Below are 25,905 nucleotides of genomic sequence, written 5' to 3'. Positions count from 1 at the left end.
AAAAAATACCTGTTTAAGACAAGTGACATGTCCTCTTTAAAATGACGCTCCTGTTTGGGGACACTTTGTAGAATATATTAAATCATTTTTATAAAAAAAATTCCCTTTCCCAATCCTTTTAGCTAACGACAATGCAAAAATACTGTCAAATTTTTCAAAAATTTCCTTGACAATTTTGGCCAACTAAAGAAGACTGTTAATTCTAGGTTAATAGAAGGAAATGTGACATTTTCCCTTTTTCTTTGTGCAGAATTTTTTAATTTTCCCCTCCTACCTTAATATATTCTACACAGTATTTCCAGTCCAGAGCTACATTTTAGTATATTGAACCTGAAATGGCGTGAATTCCACTCGGTTTTATTTTCCAGATAGAGCCCATTGAATGATTAAAGTGGCTTTGAAGTCCAGTCCAGCATTTTTCTTCACAGGTTACATAAAAATAATCCCTTATTTTTTGTTAGTAGGTCACTAAAAGTACCAAGGTAGACCCCATTGCATCAACATAATAGGAGTCGTGAATATGTACAATATGACAGGCACCAGTAGGCAGTTGGGCGACCCAAATGGTGACCACAGTCTCTGCTTTTTTTTTTTTGTTTATTTTTTGCAATTTCAAAAACATTCATGTCGGTCCTGATATTTTCCTATTATCTCATTTGGCACAATATTTTGAACGTCTTTGTCTAGTAGAAGAAAGTACCTCCGACTCTGGATAGTGCTTTGGTTTTTCATGGTTTTTTGTTGTGTGAGGTCTGGAACGGATACATTTTTTTCTGTTTTTGTGCTTTTTTTGTTTGTTTTGTTTTGCTATTTTTCATTTGCAAACGTATCTCTCCACGGTCCTCTCGCATTTTTTGCAAGTTACATAGCAACACCAATGGTATTTGCAATGACACCGCTCCACCACCGTGTCCATGTAAGGGTTGTATCCTCGGCCACAGCACATTAAATCACAACTGTCGCTTCCAAACGAGGTTTTATTGCATTGTCTGAAAGAAAACAATGAGACAATGGAGGGGTTAATCGTTTTTCTTCACCATATGGAGCATTCAAAGGACGAGTTAATGTCAAACATAACCTGGCAGCAGATGCATCAACTGATCCCATCAAAGCAAAAAAAACAACAACAAAAAAAGACAAAAACAACCACAACAGGATTTTCATTTTCAGAGTGCTAGGCAGCTGCTTAGAAGAACCCATGGCTGCTTTTTTTTGGCACAAGGTTAGAGGAGGTATTCTGTATGAGCCTGAATGCGGCTGATGTGATGTTTAAATGTCCTTAAATGCCACTGCTCCATGGAATGTGTACAGGATCGTCAAACGATGGGAAACTGCGCAGAACTTAATGGCACCAGATGTAAAAGACCCGACATTTATTTTTCTTTTTGTTTGCTATTAGGATTTTTTCTTATTTTATTTCTTTTTTACTTCTTTCATGTGACCGAACGCAGCTGAGCATTTCATGTTTATTGAGGTTTTATTTGGATGATATCATTAACTTGAAACAATTAAAACCAAATTTATTTGTATATTATATATAATCCATGGCTCAAGTCATACGAGCAGAGACATAATAGTGGGGGCACCACAACGAAATCTACAACAGCCCCACATCCCTGCTCTAACCTTGTGCCATTTATATATTGAAGCCATTGAATATATTGAAGCAGTAGCGGCACCATCACTTTATTTACACAAGGGACCGTGGACTTATAATCAGTGGGGGCCCCAGCAGTTGGACCTCCAGTGATCAAAAACATACAACCTATTCTGTGGATAGGATATCACCTATGTGGTGGTAATCTATGGAAATTGTTTTGCAGTATTTATCCTCTCTATGTGTTTTATTTATTGGTATATTAGTTTTTTGCTATAGCGGACACTTGATAACTGTATGACTATTTAGAAGTATTCAATTTGTCCCTTTGTCAGGAAGGAGACAAACTCTAGTGCCACCTATTGGAAGCAGCAATCCTAAAAGTCAAAATTGGCCTTTTAACAAGCCTTTTCATAAGACTTAGGATATATACCAGATCAGAATCCCAATTTGCAGACACGGTGTTTCGGGGTGATTGCCCCTCGTCAGTGCAAAGTGTGGGTATCTGATCTGGTTTATGAGAAGCTAATGGGGGACCATGGGGAAGACTATTCTCCTTATGGAGACCTGACAAACCAGTCTGGCTGCCAGTGAGGGGACTTATAGCTGCAATGCCCCTTTGAGAATTCTTCAAATTGTCCCTCCAGTGAGGAAGGAGACAATCTTTAGCGCCACCTATTGGAAGCAGCAATCCTAAAAGTCAAAATTGGCCTTTTAACAAGCCTTTTCATAAGACTTAGGATATATACCAGATCAGAATCCCAATTTGTAGACACGGTGTTTCGGGGTGATTGCCCCTCGTCAGTGCAAAGTGTGGGTATCTGATCTGGTTTATGAGAAGCTATGTGGGGACTACGGGGAACACTATTCTCCTTATGGAGACCTGACAAACCAGTCTGGCTGCCAGTGAGGGGACTTACAGCTGCAATGCCCCTTTGAGAATTCTTCAAATTGTCCCTCCAGTGAGGAAGGAGACAATCTTTAGCGCCACCTATTGGAAGCAGCAATCCTAAAAGTCAAAATTGGCCTTTTAACAAGCCTTTTCATAAGACTTAGGATATATACCAGATCAGAATCCCAATTTGTAGACACGGTGTTTCGGGGTGATTGCCCCTCGTCAGTGCAAAGTGTGGGTATCTGATCTGGTTTATGAGAAGCTATGTGGGGACTACGGGGAACACTATTCTCCTTATGGAGACCTGACAAACCAGTCTGGCTGCCAGTGAGGGGACTTACAGCTGCAATGCCCCTTTGGGTATTATTCAAATTGTCCCTCCAGTGAGGAAGGAGACAAACTCTAGCGCCACCTATTGGAAGCAGCAATCCTAAAAGTCAAAATTGGCTTTTTAAACAAGCCTTTTCATAAGACTTAGAAGTATTATTAAGAAAATGATCTTATTGCCGTGTTTCAATTTATATATTTTATCTGTAGTCTTTTTTTAATGGTAGAAGGACACATATGTCTTCATAAAATCAAGAACGTGACACGGGCCCGTACATCTGACCCACATAATAGTGGGGGCCCAGGTCCAAAATTTTGCACTGGGGCCCATAGCGGTCTAGTTACTAGTTTCAAGTTGCCCTTTCCAATGTTCGAAATATAATTAAGAAATGGCAGTTACCTGGAACAGTGGAGGTCAAGATGAGGTCTGGAAGACCAAGCTAAATTTCTGTGGGAGCTGCTCGTAGGATTACTAAAGAGGCAAATAAGTTACTCCGCTTGACTGCAAAAGACCTTCAGGAAGATCTCTCAGACTCTGGAGTTGTGGTACATTGTTCTGTGACGCCCTGGGCAAGCCAGGGGTCACAGGTCATCACACCACCACACCCTACACCCCAGTTAGGAACACCAAAGCTACTAAAATCCTTGTTGCCTTCCTCCAGGGGCTGATGTTCACACCAGGGGGTGGGCCAGGTGGTTGGCTCCGCCCACCGAGGAGTACACAGCCCTGGAGGTGGGAAGAACCAGGCAGATAGTTCAGGGGAGTGAAGTAGAAGGAAGTGGTAGAGGAGCTAAGTGAAAGTGAAGTAGTAGTGGAGAAAAGAGGAAAAGAGTAAAAGTGAGAGTAGAAAAGCCTGAAGTGGGTCCAGCTGTGTGCAGGACAGAGTCAGCAAGGTCAGCAACGGCAGTGATTGTCCGGAGGGGTGACCGTTTGGAAGTTCCTGGGAGGACCGCGGACGGGTGGTGGCCCGGCGGTCTGGAGCAGTGTACAAAGGACAGTCAGCACCAGGGCAGGGGCCTCTTGGACCTCGGCAAGGCTAGGAGTCGCCATAATTTGCCAAATCCGTCAGTGAAGGGGACGTCTGTCTCCAAACAACCAAGTCCCGATTGAAGGCAACAGCCCAACCATTACAACAGAGACACCGCCAGGGCACCAGTTTCTGAGGGCCAGCGCCTGCGGGCAAAGAGTAGAGCTCCTCCGGTCCAGCTTGAAGCCGGGGAGCGGGTTACCGGTGGGAACCCATCGAAACCATCAACAACATAGGTGCAGGACAAAGGGACATCACCGTCACCTACTGGGGAAAGCAAGTGCAGCCGTCCGTGGGAACCGTCTTTCCAGCCGTGTGTTTTACCGAGAACTGTGTCACCGTCTCAGGCTGAGTGAGTACCACAGTGCCGCAAGGCACAGCGCTGCCCCCGCGTCCCTGCGCCCACCAAGCCCTGCATCTACCCACCTCAACACTGGGCCCAGGGATCACCAACCCCTACCCACGGAGGGGCAACACAACAAATTGCTGCTTCACACCATCACTCCCGGGATCCCCACACCGAGCAGCGGTGGTGCTAACAGATCACCACAACCGTGGGTGGCGTCATGGACAATAGACTATATCCCAAAACCCAATCCCCTTTCACTCACGGGCGAGGAGCGCCGCTCGAGAACCCCCGGGATCCGGCCCACCGCTCGAGCCACCACTGAGCAGCAGCAGCCGGACCCGAGCAGAGGGGTGAGCGCAGTGCTGACACCCGGCTCCTCCCCGCCCGCGACAGTTCCACTGTTCAGAGACACCTGCACAAATATGGCCTTCATGGAAGAGTCATCAGAAGAATACCTGTAGTTTCCAACATCATGTCTGCTCTCAATCTGAAACTTAACCTTTCCTAAACTGATCATCTTCTCCTCCCTCCGTCTACTAACCTCCCTAAACCCAACATTTCCCTCTCTGTGTGCGGCACCACGATAACTCCTAGGCCGCAGGCTCGATGTCTGGGTGTTGACTTGACACCGATCTCTCCCTCACCTCCTATATACAGGCTCTCGCCCTCTTTCTGAACAGAGAAACAACAAAAACCCTCACTGTGGCCCTGATCCACTCCCGCCCTGACTACTGCATTTCTCTATTAATTGGTCTCCCCCTAACTAGACTCTCTCCGCTACAGTCCATCCTTAATGCTGCAGCCAGGGTCACCTATCTGGCAAATCGTTACTCGGACACTTCCGCTCTGTACCAGTCATTGCACTGGCTGCCCATACATCACAGGATCCAATTCAAACTGCTTGCTGTCACCCACAAAACTCTCCACAGTGCGGCACCCCCCTACATCTCCATCCCCATCTCTGTCTATCACCCCACCCATTCTATATGCTCCACAAACGACTTTCAACTAATATCTACACTAATTCGATCTTCCCACTCCCGGATCCAAGACTTCTCTCAAGCTGCACCAATCCTCTAGAATGCTCTACCCCAAGAAACCAGGACAATCCACAACTTAGTTTCAGACGCTCCCTAAAAACAAATCTTTTTTAGGGTGGTCTATCACACTTCCTAATCATTCAATTCACATTGTCCTGCTACTACTTTTCAGAACATAACTCCCCATTAAGGTCCACCGCATCCAAAGGCAGCATAAAGATTGGATGATGACTAGTTCATGCAGCCTTTAACAAACCCCCATTTCTTTGAGATGGCTGGATTGTCGCTGTAAATAAGCACTTGTACCCTGTCTACCCCCACCTCATTATAGATTGTAAGCTCTCACGAATAATAATAATAATAATAATAATAATACCTCTCCACCATGTTCACCATAAAATTCAGCATCAGAAAAATGCAAAAAAACATCTAAAGAAGTCTGACGCATTTTGGAAACAAGTCCTGTGCGCCAATGAGGGTAAAACAGAAGTATCTGGCCACAATGATCAAAGGTATGTGTGGAGAAAAAACAGCACAGAATTTCAGGAAAACAACATCTTGCAAACCATTAAGCAAGAGGGTGGATCAGTCATGCTTTGGGTTTGTGTTGGCACCCATGGCACGGGGAACATTTCACGGGTAGAGAGAAGAATGGATTCAATGAAATTTGGACAAATTTTGATGCAAATATAATACCATCTGTAAAAAAGGTTGAAGATGAAAAGAGGAGAAAAAAGGAGAAAAGAAGATGGCTTCTACAAATGGATAATGATCTCCTGGCAAAAATATCGCCAGGAGATGCAGATTTGGTGCACGAATATAGTGCATAAATTTCAGCACCAAATCTGCATCTCTTGGTAAAAAAATGAACAAAAACAGTTTTGACGCCATTTCAGTGCAGTTTTCTGCCATGAGATGCAGATCTGTGAACTCAGTGACCTCAACTGAGGTGAGGTCACTGAGTTTAATAAGGTCACCTAAGGTTAGTTTACCTGCAGTCAAAGTTGGGGTACCGTGGAAACCTCCAGCTGTGACTGCAAATAAACTGAGTGACGTCATCAATCATCGCGCGGCTCAGTCATTCTCTTCCTGAAGGCCACAGCGTGCAATTATATTCTGTGCCCATACAATGTCTGTGCCTTCAGTATGTATGTAGCATCATTGTGGGACCTCATGCTGATTACGTTGGAACTAGTTGTTTTGGGGGTTAATAAAAGAGGAGAAAGAAGGTGGGTTTTTTGTATTTTATTTCAAATAAAGGATTTTTTTGGTGTTTGTGTTTATTTCCTGTCACTTACAGTTTAGTAATGGTGGGTTCTCACAGATGCCTCCCATTACTAATCTAGGGCTTAGTGGCAGCTGTGAGCTGTCATTAACCCCTTATTACCCCGAATGCCACCGCACGAGGGCAATTAGGATGAGCAGGGTAAAGTACCGGGATTGGTGCATCAAATAGATGTGACAATCCTGGGCGGCTGCAGGCTCCTATTTTTAAGCTGGGGGGGCCCAATAACCATGGGGCCTTCCCAGCCTAATACCAGCCCCCAGCTGTTGGCTTTATCATGGTTGGGTATCAAAATTGGGAGTGGGGAACCACACGCCGATTTTTAAAATAATTTATTTAAATATTTTTTTTTTATAAAAAAAAAAAGCTGCATGTGGTTTCTCTTATAGATAAGCGCATGGCTGGGTGCTGCAGTCTGTAGCAGTAGCCGTATGCTTAATCTGTGCTGGGTATAATAATATGGGGGAACCTAAGCCAATTTTTATTTATTTATTTTTACACTACATAGATAAGCACACAACTTCTGTGATTGAAAGCTGTCGGACACGCTGTTACACAGGGTTGCAAACAATCAGAGCCCTGGGACTGGCGGTGGGCGGGGAAAGTAGTGAATATGCATGAGGGATAATGAGTGGCCCTGGAAGTAGTGTTACAGCCGCACTCGACACTGGTAAGTATAACATGCCTTCTTTTCCCTTATTTTCTTTCTTTTTTTTTTTTTTTTAAATTACCTGAGTTGCCAGATCTGGATAGGTATCCAGAGTTTCCTGAGAACTCCAGGCCTGGGGCTTGGGTACTTTTGAACCCATGCGAATCTGGACTTTTACAGTCGGGATCCGCCCATCACTAGTAATGAACAGACGCTGAACGTCTTGAATAGAGTTGATCGAGGCTTGTTTAATGATCTGAAATCGTCTCATGTAAAATGACCCTAAGGGTATGTGCGCACGTTGCTTTTTACCTGCTTTTTACCTGCTTTTTTGCTGCTTTTTCTTCTGCGCTGTTTAATGCCAAAATGGATGTGTTCTTCTATTCAAGCAAAGTCTATGGGAATTTGGGTTTCTTGTTCACACTATGTTGTTCAAAATGCTGCCTTTTTGTGGCAGAACTTTGGTCAAAAACTCAGCTTTTCAAAGAAGCAACATGTCAATTGTTTTTGCCATTTGGGTTTTGCACTGCAAAGCTGAGTTTTTGACCAAAGTTCTGCCACAAAAAGGCAGCATTTTGAACAACATAGTGTGAACAAGAAACCCAAATTCCCATAGACTTTGCTTGAATAGAAGAACACATCCATTTTGGCATTAAACAGCGCAGAAGAAAAAGCAGCAAAAAAGCAGGTAAAAAGCAGGTAAAAAGCAACGTGCGCACATACCCTAAATGTTTCTGTGTGATGGTGCAATATTTTTAAATTTGGGGCCCCTCTTTTTTTTCTCAGGGCCCCACTTTTTCTAAATAATCACTGCCATTACCATACTAAATTCAGTTTCTAAAGCTGCAATTTTGAGCCCATGGATAATTTTGATAGGATACAATTTTTTAACACTGCATGCGCTGTATGTAAATTACTTGTCTGCAGTCAAGGAGGTGGAGCCACTGTGCAGACAAATCAAGGTGTCAATGCCCTAAATAGGCATAATCTGTTATGAATGACCTCCCTCAGGTCAAAATAAGTCATCCCTGGACTTTATGGTAGTTTTTGTGATTTGGCTAGGAGGCAGGAGGAGGGCCAGGGGGCAAAAATCATTTGTCAGGCTCCTTTTTTGAAAAACAATGCTAAAATCTAATATAATTTATGATAGTATTGCTCATAATAATATAAAATGGTACTGATATTACAATTTTTTTAATAATAGCCTTTAGTCTATAAAACACGGCTATATAAATAAATAAATAAATATATATATATATATATAAAAACAGATTTTTCTATATTTCATGACTCTGAACATTGTAGATTCACATTGAAGGCATCAAAACTATGAATTAACACATGTGGAATTAAATACGTAACAAAAAAAGTGTGAAACAACTGAAAATATGTCTTATATTCTAGGTTCTTCAAAGTAGCCACGTTTTGCTTTGATTACTGCTTTGCACACTCTTGGCATTCTCTTGATGAGCTTCAAGAGGTAGTTACTGGAAATGGTTTTCCAACAGTCTTGAAGGAGTTCCCAGAGATGCTTAGCACTTGTTGGCCCTTTTGCCTTCACTCTGCGGTCCAGCTCACCCCCAAACCATCTCGATTGGGTTCAGGTCTGGTGACTGTGGAGGCCAGGTCATGTGGCGTAGCGCCCCATCACTCTCCTTCTTAGTCAAATAGCCCTTACACAGCCTGGAGGTGTGTTTGAGGTCATTGTCCTGTGGACAAATAAATTATGGTCCAACTAAATGCAAACCGGATGGAATAGCATGCCACTGCAAGATGCTGTGGTAGCCATGCTGGCTCAGTATGCCTTCAATTTTGAATAAATCCCCAACAGTGTCACCAGCAAAGCACCCCTACACCATCACACCTCCTCCTCCATGCTTCACGGTGGGAACCAGCCATGTAGAGTCTATCCGTTCTCTTTTTCTGTGTCGCACAAAGACACGGTGGTTGGATCCAAAGATCTCAAATTTGGACTCATCAGATCAAAGCACAGATTTCCACTTGTCTAATGTCCATTCCTTGTGTTCTTTAGCCCAAACAAGTCTCTTCTGCTTGTTGCCTGTCCTTAGCAGTGGTTTCTTAGCAGCTAGTTTACCATGAAGGCTGCTGCACAAAGTCTCCTCTTAACAGTTGTTCTAGAGATGTGTCTGCTGCTAGAACTCTGTGTGGCATTGACCTGGTCTCTAATCTGAGCTGCTGTTAACCTGCGATTTCTGAGGCTGGTGACTCAGATAAACTTATCCTCCGCAGCAGAGGTGACTCTTGGTCTTCCTTTCCTGGGGGGGTCCTCATGTGAGCCAGTTTCTTTGTAGCGTTTGATGGTTTTTGCCACTGCACTTGGGGACACTTTCAAAGTTTTCCCAATTTTTCGGACTGACTGACCTTCATTTCTTAAAGTAATGATGGCCTCTCGTTTTTCTTTACTTAGCTGCTTTTTTCTTGCCATAATACAAATTCTAACAGTTTATTCAGTAGGACTATCAGCTGTGTATCCCCCAGACGTCTGCACAACACAACTGATGGTCACAGCCCCATTTATAAGGCAAGAAATCCCACTTATTAAACCTGACAGGGCGCACCTGTGAAGTGAAGACCATTTCCAGTGACTACCTCTTGAAGCTCATCAAGAGAATGCCAAGAGTGTGCAAAGCAGTAATCAAAGCAAAAGGTGGCTACTGTGAAGAACCTAGAATATAAGACAGATTTTCAGTTGTTTCACACTTTTTTGTTAAGTATTTCATTCCACATGTGTTAATTCATAATTTTGATGCCTTCAATGTGAATCTACAATATTCAGAGTCATGAAAATAAAGAAAAATCTTTGAATTAGAAGGTGTGTCCATACTTTTGGTCTGTACTGTGTATATATATATATATATACACAGTACAGACCAAAAGTGATGATATATATGATATATATAGCTACAGAATAATAGTATTGCAAAATATAAAATATTAACTCTATATTTCAAATAATAAAAATAATAAAACCATAAAATATTATTTATCTGTTGCGGCATTCACAGAAGCAGTCCACGTCTACGGCAGATAATATGTGTTTGTGAACCTCGCCGGGGTCACTGGAGGATTTCATTGTGCAGAACATTAAACAAGAAGACAAAAAGAATAAAAGGAGCCTGATAGAGTCGCCATAGACAGGAGAAGATTCTGGAAATTGATCTGTGCAACTCAACAATCAGGCTGTAAGCAAGAAAAGAAGGAACGTCGCATCGTGTCCCGGGAAGGGTGAGACTGAGACTGCAGTAACAGACCGTATGCAGGGACTAATGGGGTAAGTTCACATAGTGCATTTTTCGCGGCGTTTTTGTGCATTTTTCGGGTGCGTTTTTGAGCTCAAAACTGCATGACTTTGTTTCCCCAGCCAGAGCTGCATTCACAATTCTGCACTGAAGTCTGGAGAAATGGCCATTTTTGTATGCTAAATATCTAATTTTTTCCTAGATTTCCATAAGCAGTAATGCAGGTCTATATAAATGCATTCAATATTTGCATGCTTTAGCATTTCATAGTGCAACTGTCTTTTTCTGTTATTATATATTATGTTCAGTTTTGCGTCTGCATTTTGGAAGTGCCATCAGTCTTTTTGTTTAGGTTAGGCTAAGTTCACATTTCCGCTAAAATCTATCAGTCACAATCCGCTGCTCTTGTAAACAGCGGAATCCGTTTAGCGGATTCCGCTGCTCCCATAGACTTGTATGAGCAGCGGATTGTGACTGATGATGCTGCGTTGCACCCTCCGCCCGACTGATCAGTCGTGGAACGACTGACCGCCGGGCGGGGGGAACGCAGCATGTAACGTTTTTTGAGCAGCGAGATCCGTCGGATTTCGCTGCGCATGCTCTCTGGCTCCCTGCACACGTCACCAGCTTTGGTTGGTTACCCGATATTTACCCTGGTTACGGTGCAAGGAGCCAGCGCTAAGCGGTGTAGGCCCGTAACCAAGGTAAATATCGGGTAACCAAGGTAAACATCGGGTGCTTTGCTGTTACCCGATATTTAGGCTGGTTACGTGTGCAGGGAGGCCGACACTTCCCCGCTCGGCCCCGCACCCTCCCGCACTCCGCACATGTACACACACACACACACACACACGCCTGTCCCCAGCCATGCAGACAAGCACTGACACCCTCGTCTGGCCCCGCCCCCTGCTCGGCTCCGCCCCCTCCCGCACTTTGCATGTGCACACACACACATACATACATACATACATACATACATGCACATACACACACTCACTCACACATACACTCACCTGTCCCCAGCCATGCAGACCGCAGCACTTCTACTGACATCCTCAGCGCCTGGCCCCGCCCCCCGCTCGGCTCCGCCCCCTCCCGCACTTTGCATGTGCACACACATACATACATACATACATACATGCACATACACACACTCACTCACTCACAGATACACTCACCTGTCCCCAGCCATGCAGACCGCAGCACTTCCACTGACATCCTCAGCGCCTGGCCCCGCCCCCCGCTCGGCTCTGCCCCCGAACTCCGCCCCCCGCACACAACGGAATCCGACAAAGAATTCTGTTCTTTGTCATCCGTTGTGCAGCGTTGAACAGCGCATCAGTCACATGCGTCAAGCGACGCATGTGACTGATACAAATCAACGGAAATGTGAACTTAGCCTTATGGAGTCATGCCCATTGACTGTGCACCACTCCCCTATTAGCCACAGGTGATTTTATTCTTCAGCAGAATGTTCCTACTTGCCCATACACATGGAGCTTTGTAACCCAGAGAGAGGCTTCAGTTTAGTGTAAGTTCCCAGTACAGAGATATGCCTTGACGTGGCTACTGGGCAGATATAGGAATGGCCATTTTTGTATGCTAAATATCTCATTTTTTCCTAGATTTCCATAAGCAGTAATGCATGCCTATATTCTTGCATTCAATATTTGCATGCTTTAGCATTTCAGAGTGAAACATTTTTTTTTTGTTATTATATATCATGTTCAGTTTTTGCGCCTGCATTTTGGGGGGGCCATCAGTCTTTTTGTCAAGATTATGGAGTCATGCCCTCTGACTGCGCATGCCTCCCCCATCAGTCAAAGGTGATTTTATTCTTCAGCAGAAGGTTTACACTTGCCCATAGACATTGAGGTTTGTAACCCAGAGAGAAGCTTCAGTTTAGTGTAGGTTCCCAGGAACGAGAGATGCCTTGACGTGGCTACTGGGCAGATACTGAAATGGCCATTTTTGTTTGCTAAATATCTCAATTTTTCCTAGATCTCCTTTAGCAGTAATACATGTCTATATTCTTGCATTCAATGTCTGCATGCTTTAATATTTCAGAGTGCAACTGTCTTTTTTTGTTATTATGTGTCATGTTCAGTTTTGCACCTGTTTAGATTGCATTCTGGGAGTTCCGTCAGTCTTTTTTACTAGATTATGGAGTCATGCCCTCTTACTGTGCATTCTCCCCCATTAGTCACAGGTGATTTTATTCTTTACAAGCAGTTTCCTACTTGCCCATACACATGGAGGTTTGTAACCCAGAGAGAGGCTTCAGTTCCCAGTATAGAGATATGCCTTGACGTGGCTACTGGGCAGATTTGAAATGACCATTTTTGTTTGCTAAGTATCTCAATTTTTCCTGGATTTTCTTAAACAGTAATACATATCTATATTCTTGTATTCAATGTTTGATGCTTTAGCTTTTCAAAGCGCCACTGTCTTTTTTTGTTATTATATGTCATGTTCAGTTTTGCACCTGTTGAGACTGCATTCTGGGAGTGTCATCAGTCTTTTTGTCTAGATTATAGAGTCATACCCTATTACTGTGTACCCCTCATCCATTAATCACAGTTGATTTGATTCTTAGCTAGCAGGTTCCTACTTGCCTATACACATGGAGCTTTGTAACCCAGAGAGAGGCTTCAGTTTAGTGTAAGTTCCCAGTACAGAGATATGCCTTGACGTGGCTACTGGGCAGATATAGAAATGGCCATTTTTGTATGCTAAATATCTCAATTTGTCCTAGATTTCTTTAAGCAGTAATGCATATCTATATTCTTGCATTCAATGTTTGCATGATTTAGAATTTAAGATTGCAACTGTCTTTTTTTGGGGTTATCAATTGAATGAGCCCTGATATCCATATTCGGGGGACAGATAAGAGGGATTTAGACAGGGTTGTAATGGTGTGTCCATGACTAGACGCGTGCTGTAAGGGGACCCACCGGCATACCTGCATCAGTGGTTATTTCAGCTGCATCTGAGTCCAAGTATGCAAATTCAGCTGAAATGTATTGCAGTGCAGAGACCCATCAGATCCCTCCACTGCAATACACAACATGAGCCAATCAGAAGCTTGCAGCTACCGTCAGCAATCACAGGTGGCAAATGGCAGTGATGTACGCTGAAGTCATTTTCTAACTTTTGTGTCAGCTATAGATTTTTCTCGAGTGCACTCATCCGATTCATAGAGTGACCCTGGCCTTAAAGGACCACTATAGACCAAATGGTAAACTTCGTGCAGGACTGGAGGGGGTAGAGGATGAGCAGCACAAAGAATACCCCTGTGTCATTCCTGATCGCTGTACAAGGGATGCCGCATTATATCATTTTTGCCCGGAGTGTTTCTTTAAGTCAGTTTGTTTGACATTTTTGAAATCTTAAATACTTATACATTTCGGAGAACATATTGAAAAAAGTAAAGGCTGAAAGCTGCGCAGAGCCTGACAAGCAAAAATATGTATATTTTATGGTAATGTTAATCATATTGTTCTCCACCGCTCATAGGTCTCCTGTGTAATGTACCAGGGGTCATAAAAATATATGCCTGTCAAATCAAAGCCCATGGAGGATGGAAAGCAGAACCAAAGTACAAGAGATTTACAGTTCATGTACATTGCATGACTCCAAAGTGTCAGGCGGATGAGATCTTTAAGCCCAGATATCAGGGTGTGGACGCCCAGATCGATGATAAAGCGTCTAACAGCAGCGAATACCAGGAGGTTATATGAGAAGCTGGAACGTACGCGAAGCGGAGTCATAGAGTCAACCCAACACGGCACAGATCCGGTGACACACGGTAACTTCATTAACTTTGCGAAGAAAAAGATGAAAACACTAAAAGCCTCCAGAGATAACCCAGGGGAACATCTGCTTTATTTACCCCTGAATTCCTTCACTCATATAGGGTTAATTTACATAATATTATCTAAGAAGGGTAATAGTATGGCAGTTATATTTATGTACATAGGGGACAGTTATAATAGTTACGGTATATCACCAAAGTGAGTCAGTGTGCAGCTTGTATAACAGGGTAAGTTTGGTGTCCTCTAAATAATTCAACACACAACCATTAATGTCAAAAAGTGATGGCCAAATTGTGCCCTAAGTGTGAGTATTTTGTGTGACAACCATTATATTCGAGCACGGTCTCAACTCTCTTGAGCCTGGAGGTCAGTAGATCTTCACAGGACTCGCTGGATCCTCTTCCATACTCGATGAAGACATCACAGAGTTGATGGATGTTACAGATCTTGCGCTCCTCCACCTTGAGGAGGCTCCACATATGCGCCATAGAATTTAAGTCTGGAGACACTTCGGCCAGTCCACCATCTCTACCCTCAGTTCCTTTAGCGAGGCAGTGGTGGTCTTGGAGGTGTTTGGGGTCGTTATGTTGTAAGATGAAGGGAGAGGATTTGCTTCTGTATGTCACAGGACATGTTGGCATTCATGGTTCCCTCAATGAACTGTAACAGCCTCTCACAGCCGGCAGCAGTCATGCAGCCGTAAACCATCAGCCTCCACCACTATGTCTGACTGTAGGCAGGACACACTTGTCTTTGTCCTCCTCACCTGGAGCCGCCACACACGCTGACACCATCTGATCCAAATACGTTTATCTTGGTCTCATCAGATCACAGGATGGTTCCAGTAATCTATGTCCTTTGTCTGCTTATCTTCAGCATACTGTTTGTTGCTTTCTTGTGCATCATTTTTCGAAGAGGCTTCCTTCTGGGATGACAGCCATGCAAACCAATGTGCAGCAATGCTGACAGCACTCATACATCTATTCTGAGAATACGACTTCTGGATATGACTCTGAGCACGTGCACTCAGCTTCTGTGTTCGACCACGGCGAGGCCTGTTCTGAGTGGATCCTGTCTGGCTATACCTCTGTATGGTCTTGGCCAACGTGCTGCAGCTCAGTGTCAGGGTGGTGACAATCTTATAGCTTTGGACATCTTTTTGTAGCCCAACAATTATTTTGTTCAGATCCTCAGAGAATTCTTTGCCATGAGGGGCCATGTTGAGCCTTCAGTGACCAGTATGAGAGTGTGTGTGAGCAATAACACCGAATGCTGCTCCCTAATCACACCTGAGACCTTGTAACATTAATGAGTCACATGATACCGGGGAGGAAAATGGCTAATTGGGCACAATTTGGCCATTTTCAGTCAGGGATGTACTAACTTTTATTGCCAGCAGTTTAGACATTAATGGCTGTGTGTTGAGTTATTTAGAGGGAACACCAAATTTACACTTGTAGAGAGAAGACGGACGGCACTCCTGTGGGTGGAAGTGCCAGGATAGGGTCCTAATCTCAAGTAGCAAAAAAATTGGGCACTTAAAAGATGTTAGACTGATATAGCCTGTTGCCGCTTCACCAAGCCAGTACTGCAGTGCTTCCAGCTTGTAACTGATGTGGACAACGTGCTCCGAGATAACAATTAAGTGATGGAGAACGATGAGGGGGTGCAGCAACTGGTGAAGGAGATGAGGGAGTCTCTAAAAGAACTAGGGCCTGCAATCCTCAGTGTTGGTAGTACGTGTGCTATCCCACGGCTCTCTAAAAATTGATTGAGGGTCACCTGATTGTCCTCTAAAAATTGAGTGAGGGTCACCTGATGGTCCTCTAAAAATTGAGTGAGGGTCACCTGATTGCCCTCTAAAAATTATAAGTGAGACCAAACTGCTGGCCCTCTAAAGATTATGAGCTGGTGCTGCATGATGACTCTATGGATATGGTGGAGGAGGACAAGAAAAATAACAAACCATGAACCGTATACCCATTTTGAGGGTTTGAAGGGGTGCATGGGAATAATCCAGAAAAAAAGGGAACGTTTGAATTGCCTTTAATTGCGTTACGCTGTTGTCATCTGGTGGGATTAAGGGCGGCTTTGCACGTTGCGATATCGCTCGTGCGATGTTGATGGGGTCAAATCGAAAGTGACGCACATCCGGCGTCGCAGTCGATATCGCAGTGTGTAAATCCTTTTGGATACGATTAACGATCGCAAAAGCGTCGTTATCGTATCATCGGTGCAGGGTCCGACATTTTCATAATGCCGGTGCAGCGACAGGTACGATGTTGTTCTTCGTTCCTGCGGCAGCACACATCGCAGGGTATGAAGCCGCAGGAGCGAGGAACATCTCCTACCTGCGTCCCGGCTGCAATGAGAAGGACGGAGGTGGGCGGGATGTTTACATCCTGCTCATCTCCGCCCCTCCGCTACTATAGGCCGCCTGCCGTGTGACGTCGCTGTGACGCCGCACGACCCGCCCCCTTAGGAAGGAGGCGGGTCACCGGCCAGAGCGACGTCGCAGGACAGGTGAGTGCATGTGAAGCTGCCATAGTGATAATATTCGCTATGGCAGCTATCACAAGATATTGCACCTGTGACGAGGGCGGGGATATCACGCTCGTCATCGCAAGCATCGGCTTGCGATGTCGCAGCGTGCAAAGCCCGCCTAAGAAGTTTGGGCCAATCCAGTCCTTGATCGTTTTGAGAACAGTCAGCCTATCAGCATTTTCAGTTGACAGACGGATGCGCCTATTGATTATCATGCCCCCTGTTGCACTAAAAACCCATGGAATCAACTTAAGCATGGAAGAAGCTGTGACTGCGGTATGTGAGACTCTGATTTGGCTCATGTCGGTGGTGAGTAAAATTATGAGCAAGGGCCTCCTGATGGCCCTGTAAAAACTTAGAGCAAGTGCCACATGATAATCCAGTTGATATTATGTAGAAGTAGAAGAAGGAGGATGAGGACAAGAAAAATAATAAATCATGAACCGTATACCCTTTTTGATGTGGGGGTGCATGGGAACACACCAGAAGAAAAAGGAACATTTTATTTGGCTTTATGTTTGGCTGCTGTCATCCCCTGGGGTAGAGAAGTCGGGGCCAATCCAGGCCTGGTTCATTTTGAGAACACTTTCAGTTGACAGGTGGAGGCGCCTATTGATTATTATGCCCCATTTTGCACTAAAAACCCATGGAATCAACTTAACCAGGGAGGAGGCAGTGCTTGCGAACCTCAAATGTGCCTCAACTCTGCATAAAAAAATAAATAAAGCTGCATTCATACAATGGGAGAAACGCCCAAATGTAGTGTGAATAAATAGACAAAGGACTTGTGGTTTCTTTCCCCGGGATGGATTGGAGAAGTTTCCCAACATGGTTCATGAATTTTCATTCACAAAAGTCTCCAAGGAAATAAAAAAAAGTTTGGAAACCACTGCTTCAATCTGTGTTCTGCCTGATGGCCTGAGCTGGCACAGGAGGAACTGCGCCCACCTTAGCTGGGGCAAAATCGGATTTGGATGCGGTCACGGAGTCCTTCTCTCATATCACACAATCAACAGAGCGAGAGATGGATAAACAATCCAAAGATCCTTTATTACAAGCAAAATCAGAAATAATAATCCACCACACAGAGGGTAAATTAATCCAGGAAAAAGGATACAGTCCAGTAAGCGATAAGTCCAGGTCTCTCTGGGGAGCCTCAGCTTCTCCCACAGAGGATGAATCTTCCTGCTTCTCTTTTGAAGTTCTCAGACAGACTGAATAATCCCCCAGGTAAGCAGGGAGTTTAGGTGTATCCCATGCCCCCTCCCCAAGACTTAGGGACAAAAACCCGGCAGGGGGTGATTAACCTGCAAACAGGACAATGTATATACAAGGAATACACAAAATGGACAGAGCACCACGCCTAAAATCCGAACCTACACAAAATTATACACAACCCCCCATATTCCACCATCACAGATGCCTGAAGGCCCTAGTTGTGCCAGTTGTACCCTGAGTAGTGGCCTTGAATCTGGGACTCCTTGTTGATGGCCAAAGAAGTCCGATTCCTTCTAAATGTAAATGTTTTCTGAGGCCCTACTCCACGTGTGTTCCAGGATGTAATGGAGTGCCTCCTTCTAATTTTTGGCAGCCCTTGCACATAGTGCATACACTTTACAGGTCTAGGAGTCCCGCTCCATAAAATCCATGATCATCAAATGGAAAAAAACATGGTACCAGAACAAACCTGCCAAGAGAGGGCCGTCCACCAAACCTCTCAGCCCGGGCAAAGAGGGCATTAAACAGAGAAGCAGTACAGAGACCAAAAGGTAACCCTGAAGGAGCTGCAGAGTTTCCAAGCAGAGATTGGAGGATCTGTCCATACAACCCAATAAGCCGTACACTCCATAGATCGAGCATGTTTAAAGCACAACTCCAGCATATTTTTTTTATTTCAGCTCAGGATTGGTGCTTTTAATGCTGTGTCTTTGTTACGTCACCACCGGAGTCTGCTCCAGCAACTTCTGCTCCGATCGCCAGGCGACGCCGTGTTCCTGCCGTGGATGGTGCTGGTGATGGGAGAGGAGTCGATGCCAGCGGCACCGGTGGGCGCAGGCTCCGATCATCCACTAGGCTGGGTTATCTTGGGATCTGCAGTTCTACAGGCTGACTGTAGGTGGCGTGTGTCTTCCAGCTGAAGTTGCCAGCGTTCAGCTACAGCCAATGGGAAGACACCACACCCTTCTTATTCCCCCTTCTGTCACATGACCACTGCCAGAGATAGTTCTGATTTTCCTGGCTCCTGTTACGTCCTATTCTGTTTGGTGATTCCTGCGTGTTGACTTTTGCGTGTTTTCTGACTACCCTTCTGCCTACTGTTTTTGCACCTCGCTGCCCGATCCGGACTTGACCTCTGCTATGTTTGCTGACTACGTCATTGCCTGCCGATTCTGTCCCTGTTCCGCAATTACTGGTTTGACCCTGCCTGACGACTACTCTCATTGGACTGCAGCCTTCCACAGCTAGTGATCTCCAGGGCCCTGTGTAATTCCAAATCCCTGTATAGGTGTTAAAGGGTTTCAGGGTTCTGGGGGTCCTGCTTGGTGAGTGGCTTCCCTCTAGCCTCCCCTTTACAGCCCATCTGAGTCTGTGGATCCAGGCAGGCGTTACAGTCTTCTACTCACCTGCCATCGTCTTCATCTTTTTCCAGCGTTGCTCTTGTTAGTTTCCGGTGATTTATGACCTTCCGGCAGGGCCAGTGTTTCATGGAGCCAGAGGTCACAACTCAATACAAGTCTATGAGAGCCTCGACCTGGCCTCATTCTGGTTCTCATAGAGATGCACTGAGTGCTTGTGACGTTACCTCCAACTTCTGGTCAGTAAGAAGTTACAGGCACAAGATGGAGCTGTGAGACCAGAGCGACGCCAAAAAAAAAGTGAAGCCGCCGGAGAGTAAGTATAACACCAGGGGCAGGGGACTTACATTTAAAGTGCCTCTCCTTAAGTTATAAGGGCATGTTAGGTTTGGGCCTATAGGCAACTTCAGAAAATTTCAGGTCTTTCTAGTGTAAACTTATGCAGTCCTGATGCAGCTATCCCGCCACAAATATATGAGGGAATGGAGATGGCAGGTTTTTAATTTCTATGCCGTACCACAACAGGGAAAAGGATATTACACCATTCCTAATAAATCAATAGTTTATACAGTGAGTGAAATAAGTATTGAACACGTCACCATGTATTCCTAAAAGTGGTATTGACATGAAATTATCACCAGATCCAATCCACATAGGCAAAGAAATAAAACCATTCAGTTATTTGTAATAAAGAGAAATGACACAGGGAAACAGTATTGAACACATGAAGAAAGAGAGGTGCAAAAGCCATGGAAAGTCCTGACACCTTCTGAAATCTATCAGTAATTAGAAAGTGATCCTGCCACTTAGTGAAAAATAATATCAGCTGGTTCAACTGACGCCAATAAAAAGTTGTCTCATTACCAATGTGTCACACAAGAAACACCTCATGATGGGTAAAACAAGTGAGCTGTCTCAAGACCTTCACAAAACATACCCATGCCATTGGTTACAGAAGGGTCTAAGCTACTGAAGGCTCCAGTGAGCACTGTTGGAGCCACAATCTGGAAGTGGAAAGAAAATCATTTCACCATGAACCGAACACGACCAGGTGCTCCTCAAAAGCTTTCAGACAAAGGAGTGAAATGAATTAACAGAAGAGTTGTCCAAGAGCCAAGGACACCTGCACAAAGTTACAGAAAGACCTGGAATCTGTAGGTACAATTGTTTCAAACAATAAGTTCAAAACAAATAAATAAGTTCAAAAAAATATTGTTCAAAACAATAAGTAATGCACTCCCACGCCATGGCCTGCGTGCACGCTCAGCGCACCAGACTTCATTGCTGAAAAACGCCTGTTTAAGCGTATTGAACACATTCCTGACATTGGACATACCGGTATGTCCCATATTGCGGTGTGATCCCACAAATCGACGTACCAGTATGTTTATGGCTGGTGTCTTATGAGATTTTTAATGTATTTTATATTCAATAAAGGTAGTTATTATTATAGATCTTTGTTCGGTCTCCCCCCCCTTTTTTGGCATTATGCCATGGCAATAGTGTGGGCACAGGAGCTGCGCCCACATAATCGCCAATGGGAGCTCGACTTACATGACTGCTGAGACACACCTCTCACAACCAGGGCTTATTCCCGCACCGCCCTTGGCTGTCTAAACCCTTAAATGCCGTGATCAAAAAGGATTGCAGCATTTAGGAGGCCGGACGTGAGAGTGCATTCCTGCTCCCACCTAACCGGGATCACCGTGGACTGATAACGGGTGACCGATCATTGCCATGGCAATCCAAAGTCAAATGGCAACCTCCAGGTTACTTGGCAATACGCTCACTGCACCTCTAGATTAATTTGTTGAGGGGTGCAGCTTCTAAAATGGGGGTTACTTGTGGGGGATTTTTGCTGTTCTGGCACTTCCAGGGCATTGTTGATGAGACATGGCACCTGCAAACCACTCTAGCAAATTCTGGCGCTCTTTCCCTTCTTCACTTTGCACTATTCCTCAAAAAGGAGTTTACGACCACATATAGGGCATTGGCGCACTCAGAAGACATTGTGAAACAAATTGTATGACTCATTTTCTAATATTGAACTTTTTGAAAAAAATGGTATTTTTTTTATTTTTACAGGCCAATGTTATACAATTCCGGGAATCATCTGAGGGTTAAAATTGCTCACTACACCCCTGAATTCATTGAGAGGTGTAGTTTCCAGAATTGGGTTTAATTGTGGGGGTTTTGTGCTGTTTTGGCATGCCAGAGGATCTTCAAATGTGACATGGCGTTTACAATGTATTCCAGCCAAAATGGCGCTTCTTCCCTTTCAAGCCCTGCCATGCGCCCAAACAATAGTTTTCCACCATACATGGGGTATTGGTGTACTCAGGAAAAAATTGCACAACAAATTATAGTGTCTATTTTCTCCTGTTACCCTTTCGAAAATGAAAGATTTTGGGTTAAAGCAATATTTTTGTGGTAAAAATATATTTTTTCCTTTTCACAGCTCCACATTATAAAATTCTATGAAGCACTTGTGGGCTCAAGGTGCTCACACATCTAGATAAATTCCTTCAGGGTCTAGTTTACAAAATGAGGTCACATGTGAGGGAGCTCCACTATACACCACAGCATCACATCAGAGGCTCTCAAATCATTCCAGACAATTTTGCGTTCCAAAAGTCAAATGGCGCTCCTTCCTTTCCGAACCCTACCGTGCTCCCAAACAGTTGTTTTCCCACCATATATGGGGTCTTGGTGTATTCAGAAGAAATTGCACAGCAAACGCTATAGACCATTTTTTCCTGTTAACCTTCAGAAAATACAAATTTGTGGGCTAAAACCACATGTTTGTGGGAAAAATGTGTTTTTTTATTTTTGTGGCTCAACGTTATAAAAATCTGTGAAGCACCTGGGAGTTCAAGTTAGAGCCTAGAAAAGCCCCAGAGGCCGATGTGAAAAGTTTAAGATTTTTCATTTTAATACAGATTGTGATTTAAAAAAAAAATAATTACAAAAATGTTTTGTAAAAAAAAAAAAAAAAATTATATACGGTATATATATATATATATATATATATATATACTGTATATGTATATATATATATATACTGTTATATATATATATATATATATATATATATATATATATATATATATATACACACACACACACACCGTATTTTTCGGACTATAAGACGCACTGGACCATAAGACGCACCCTGGTTTTAAAGACGGAAAATAGGAAAATAAAATTTTAAGCAAAAAATGTGGTGATGACACACTGTTATGGGACGAGGATCTGCTGCTGACACTATTATGGGGGTAATGTCCCCAAATTCTCTACTAAGGTACCCCACCCTGTTAATGATCCTCCTGCCTTGTGTGTATATATATATATATATATATATATATATATATATGTCCCTCATCCTGGTATAGCCCCATCTTGCTATATACTGCCATCCTGGTATGTGCTCCCATCCTGCTATATACGCCATCATCCTGCTCATATACGCCATCATCCTGCTCATATACCCCCATCATCCTGCTCATATACCCCCATCATCCTGCTCATATACCCCCATCATCCTGCTCATATACCCATCATCCTGCTTCCATGCCATCATCCTGCTCATATACCCCCATCCTGCTATATGTCCTGCATCCTGTGGCACACAAAAAAAATAAACGTTTACACTCACCTTTCCTTGCTCCACGCAGCGTCGTTCCTCCTCCTGTCTGTGCCGGCAGCGCTGTGTGGAGCCGGCCACGAAACCTGCAGCATCGCGATGTCCTCCTGTCTGTGCCGGCGGCATGGCTATGTGGACACGTGCACACAGGGATGACGTCATCGCTGTGCTCACCGCTAGCCTCCACACCGTACAGCTAGCAGACAGGAGGAGATTGTGATGATGCAGGGGAACGGTGAGTGTACTGATTCACTGCACCCCGCGCTGATGATGATGTGCGGGGAGCAGTGAATACAGCCGCACATGATCACTCCAGGCTGTAGTTACCAGGGGTGATCATGCGACCGGCTGTTTAGTAAGCGCGCATCCCCCGCCCACCTGTCAGCGCTGGCTTCAGCGCTGAGAGATGGGCGGGATGATGGGCATGCATATGTAATGAGCGGGCCCACGTGGTCACGGCAGGCGCTACTGCAGCCTGCTCGTGCCCCCGATGACCCGCTCCACCGCCGCACCCTCATTCCCGGCTGCAGCCCTATATTCAGACCATAAGACGCACCCCCCACTTTCCCCCAACATTTGGGGGGAAAAAAGTGCATCTTATAGTCCAAAGAATATGGTATATATTACACAGAGTTTTGCAAAAACTTCACAGACAGTCATGGTTATGTTTGTTACTGTTCAAATTGCAGATTCTGACACTCCACGCAATGGTTTCTCTGGTGTCTGGGATCAACACAGGCGGATTCGGGCGTCAACCTGCTGTGTGCTGATTCATAGGCAGGCTGGCTAGCAAAAGTTAATCTCTGCTAGTCTGCTACCTCCTTTGGACACATATTGTGGGGAAACCTATCACATCTGCTACCCTCCTATTTATGCTGGTTGAAACCTTCCACCCATTCCAGCTATAGTTTTTTCTTTTTTTGGTCTATGAGGTGTGGTGTCCTAGACTCATTGGTGAAAGTTGTGCTCTTTGTTTGGGCGGTTGTGGAGTTGCTTTGAACTTCCTTTCTTGTTTTTCCTACTAAATCTCTTCATGTTTTTATCTATGTGTGTGTGCTGTGTGACAGAGTTTTGGTTTTCCTTGTCTGTCTTTATCTGTTGGTTTCGTCTCACTCCTGTCCCGAACCTCCCTGGGAGGAGGGGGAATGATATCAAGAGAAGTCAGGAGCAGGGCCAGGAAGGAAGTTCAGACCTGTCCACCATCAGGTGTATCCCTGAGATTAGGGATAGCATGGGGCCCCCTAGCTTGAGGGACAGCCTCGGTATCCCATAGTCATTATGACTATATATATAAAACGTTACTAATTATTTAACATAACCTACTGTAATTTAAACAAAAGGCCATTTTCTGATAATTGCTTCCCGGTAAGTATAGCTTTTACACTTTGCAGCTATAATAATAGCTTATGGCAAAAGGGTAAATCAGGATACAATAGTTACAATTTTTATGTGTTTATTTTTGAAGTCACTATGATTTATATGAACATATTAATGCACTTAGACTTCGGAATGAGTCTCAGTCCAAGTGCATTTATGTCCGGCCAGCTCTTCCAATCATAAACTGAATGGGGTGCCATCTGGCAGCATTAACCGAAGCCGTAAAAAAATGTGTAATTGCCGAAATTAATACTGATGACTTTTGCACTAAAACCACTATGAGACCTGCCAGTCTTCCATATTTTAACAGAAAAACGAGTGAGTCCAAGTTACCAGTCACAAGGAACAACTCAGTGGTAAGAATACCGGGGTCAGGCCACTGGCTGGGGGAATGTTTGTTTCCACCACCATTTTTGTTTCCACCAACAGGCATATATAGAAACTCTCAAAGTGCAAAAGTTGCATCGAAATAAGTAACTTTAATTAAAGGAAGCTTACGTGCAATTTTTCAAGTTGGTTTTTCATGCTGAAAAATCCACGTCTAACCCCGCTTCTAAAAATGCAAGTGGTTTTTGGTGTGGTTTTTTAATACCATGCTGCATTTGACACCGTTTTTGTTGTGATTTGGATAATAAGCCTAGACTCACATAGAGGTTTATTTTATGTGGATTTTGAAGCTGACAAGCTTCAGAAGGAGTGTTCGTTCAATTCCCGATGTCTTCCTGAGGGACAGGAGGGAGAGTTAAAAAAACCAACCAACTTTTATGTTCCCCTTTCCTCAGCCCTCCCCATACTTGTTCAACTGCCGCCACACCACTCCCTGTCCAGTCTTCCAATTGGCACATATTTGGTAAAATGCTCCCTTCTGGTCTTCCACTGACGAGGTCTTCTGTAGTCACTGTGACGACTCAGCATCTGGGCAATTGTATGAGCGTGAATTGATCTTATTTAGGCCAGACAAATTGTTTGTTTGATACATCAAGAGAAGTTAGCCATTGTTTTATGTCAGACTGACTGGAGCCTATTGTCTGTTAAATGTGGATTGCCTGTTAAATGTGGATTGCCTCAACCTGTTATACTACATAATTCAGAGGAAAATTATGCAGTCGGATTGAACTAATGACCAATGAGAGAACAGCCATCTCCCGCCAATCCTGTAAGACACAGTATCCTGAAATGAGAACTGAGGGGTATAAGAAGGCCTTGCTCCTGTCACCAGATATTTTCATAGTCTACAAGACTTCAGCCTAGGATCTACGGTTGCAGCTGGAAGGTCACAGAACTGCTTCAAGATTCATTCATTCAACAGGACTTCAGCCTAGGATCCACAGTTCCAGCTGGAGGATCACAGAACTGCTTCAAGATTCATTGATACTACAGGACGTCAGCCCACAATCCACAGTTCCAGCAGGAGGATCATAGAACTGCTTCACTGCTCAATGTTGAGCTCACAAATTTGCTATGAGAACCCAGATTGGGACAATCCGATCGCCTGGTTACATATCTCACTGTGCTCGGTC

The 25,905-nt window shown here is 44.2% G+C and overlaps 1 protein-coding gene across 1 annotated transcript in view; it reads right to left on the bottom strand.

The window, feature by feature from the left end:
* Nucleotides 1-447: 447 nt before the first annotated feature.
* Nucleotides 448-25,905, bottom strand: part of WNT11 (Wnt family member 11) — a 156,916-nt gene continuing 131,458 nt past the window's right edge. Inside the window, exon 6 of the mRNA XM_075337593.1 lies at nt 448-989. Coding sequence (XP_075193708.1) covers nt 815-989 — 175 coding nt within the window. The 3' untranslated portion in view covers nt 448-814. The remainder of the gene's footprint in view (nt 990-25,905) is intronic.

Source organism: Anomaloglossus baeobatrachus, chromosome 2, assembly GCF_048569485.1.
Source record: "Anomaloglossus baeobatrachus isolate aAnoBae1 chromosome 2, aAnoBae1.hap1, whole genome shotgun sequence".
In the NCBI taxonomy this organism is placed as follows: Eukaryota; Metazoa; Chordata; class Amphibia; order Anura; family Aromobatidae; genus Anomaloglossus; species Anomaloglossus baeobatrachus.
The sequence above is the reverse complement of the archived record's forward strand: the minus strand, read 5'-3'. Positions and strand labels throughout refer to the sequence as shown.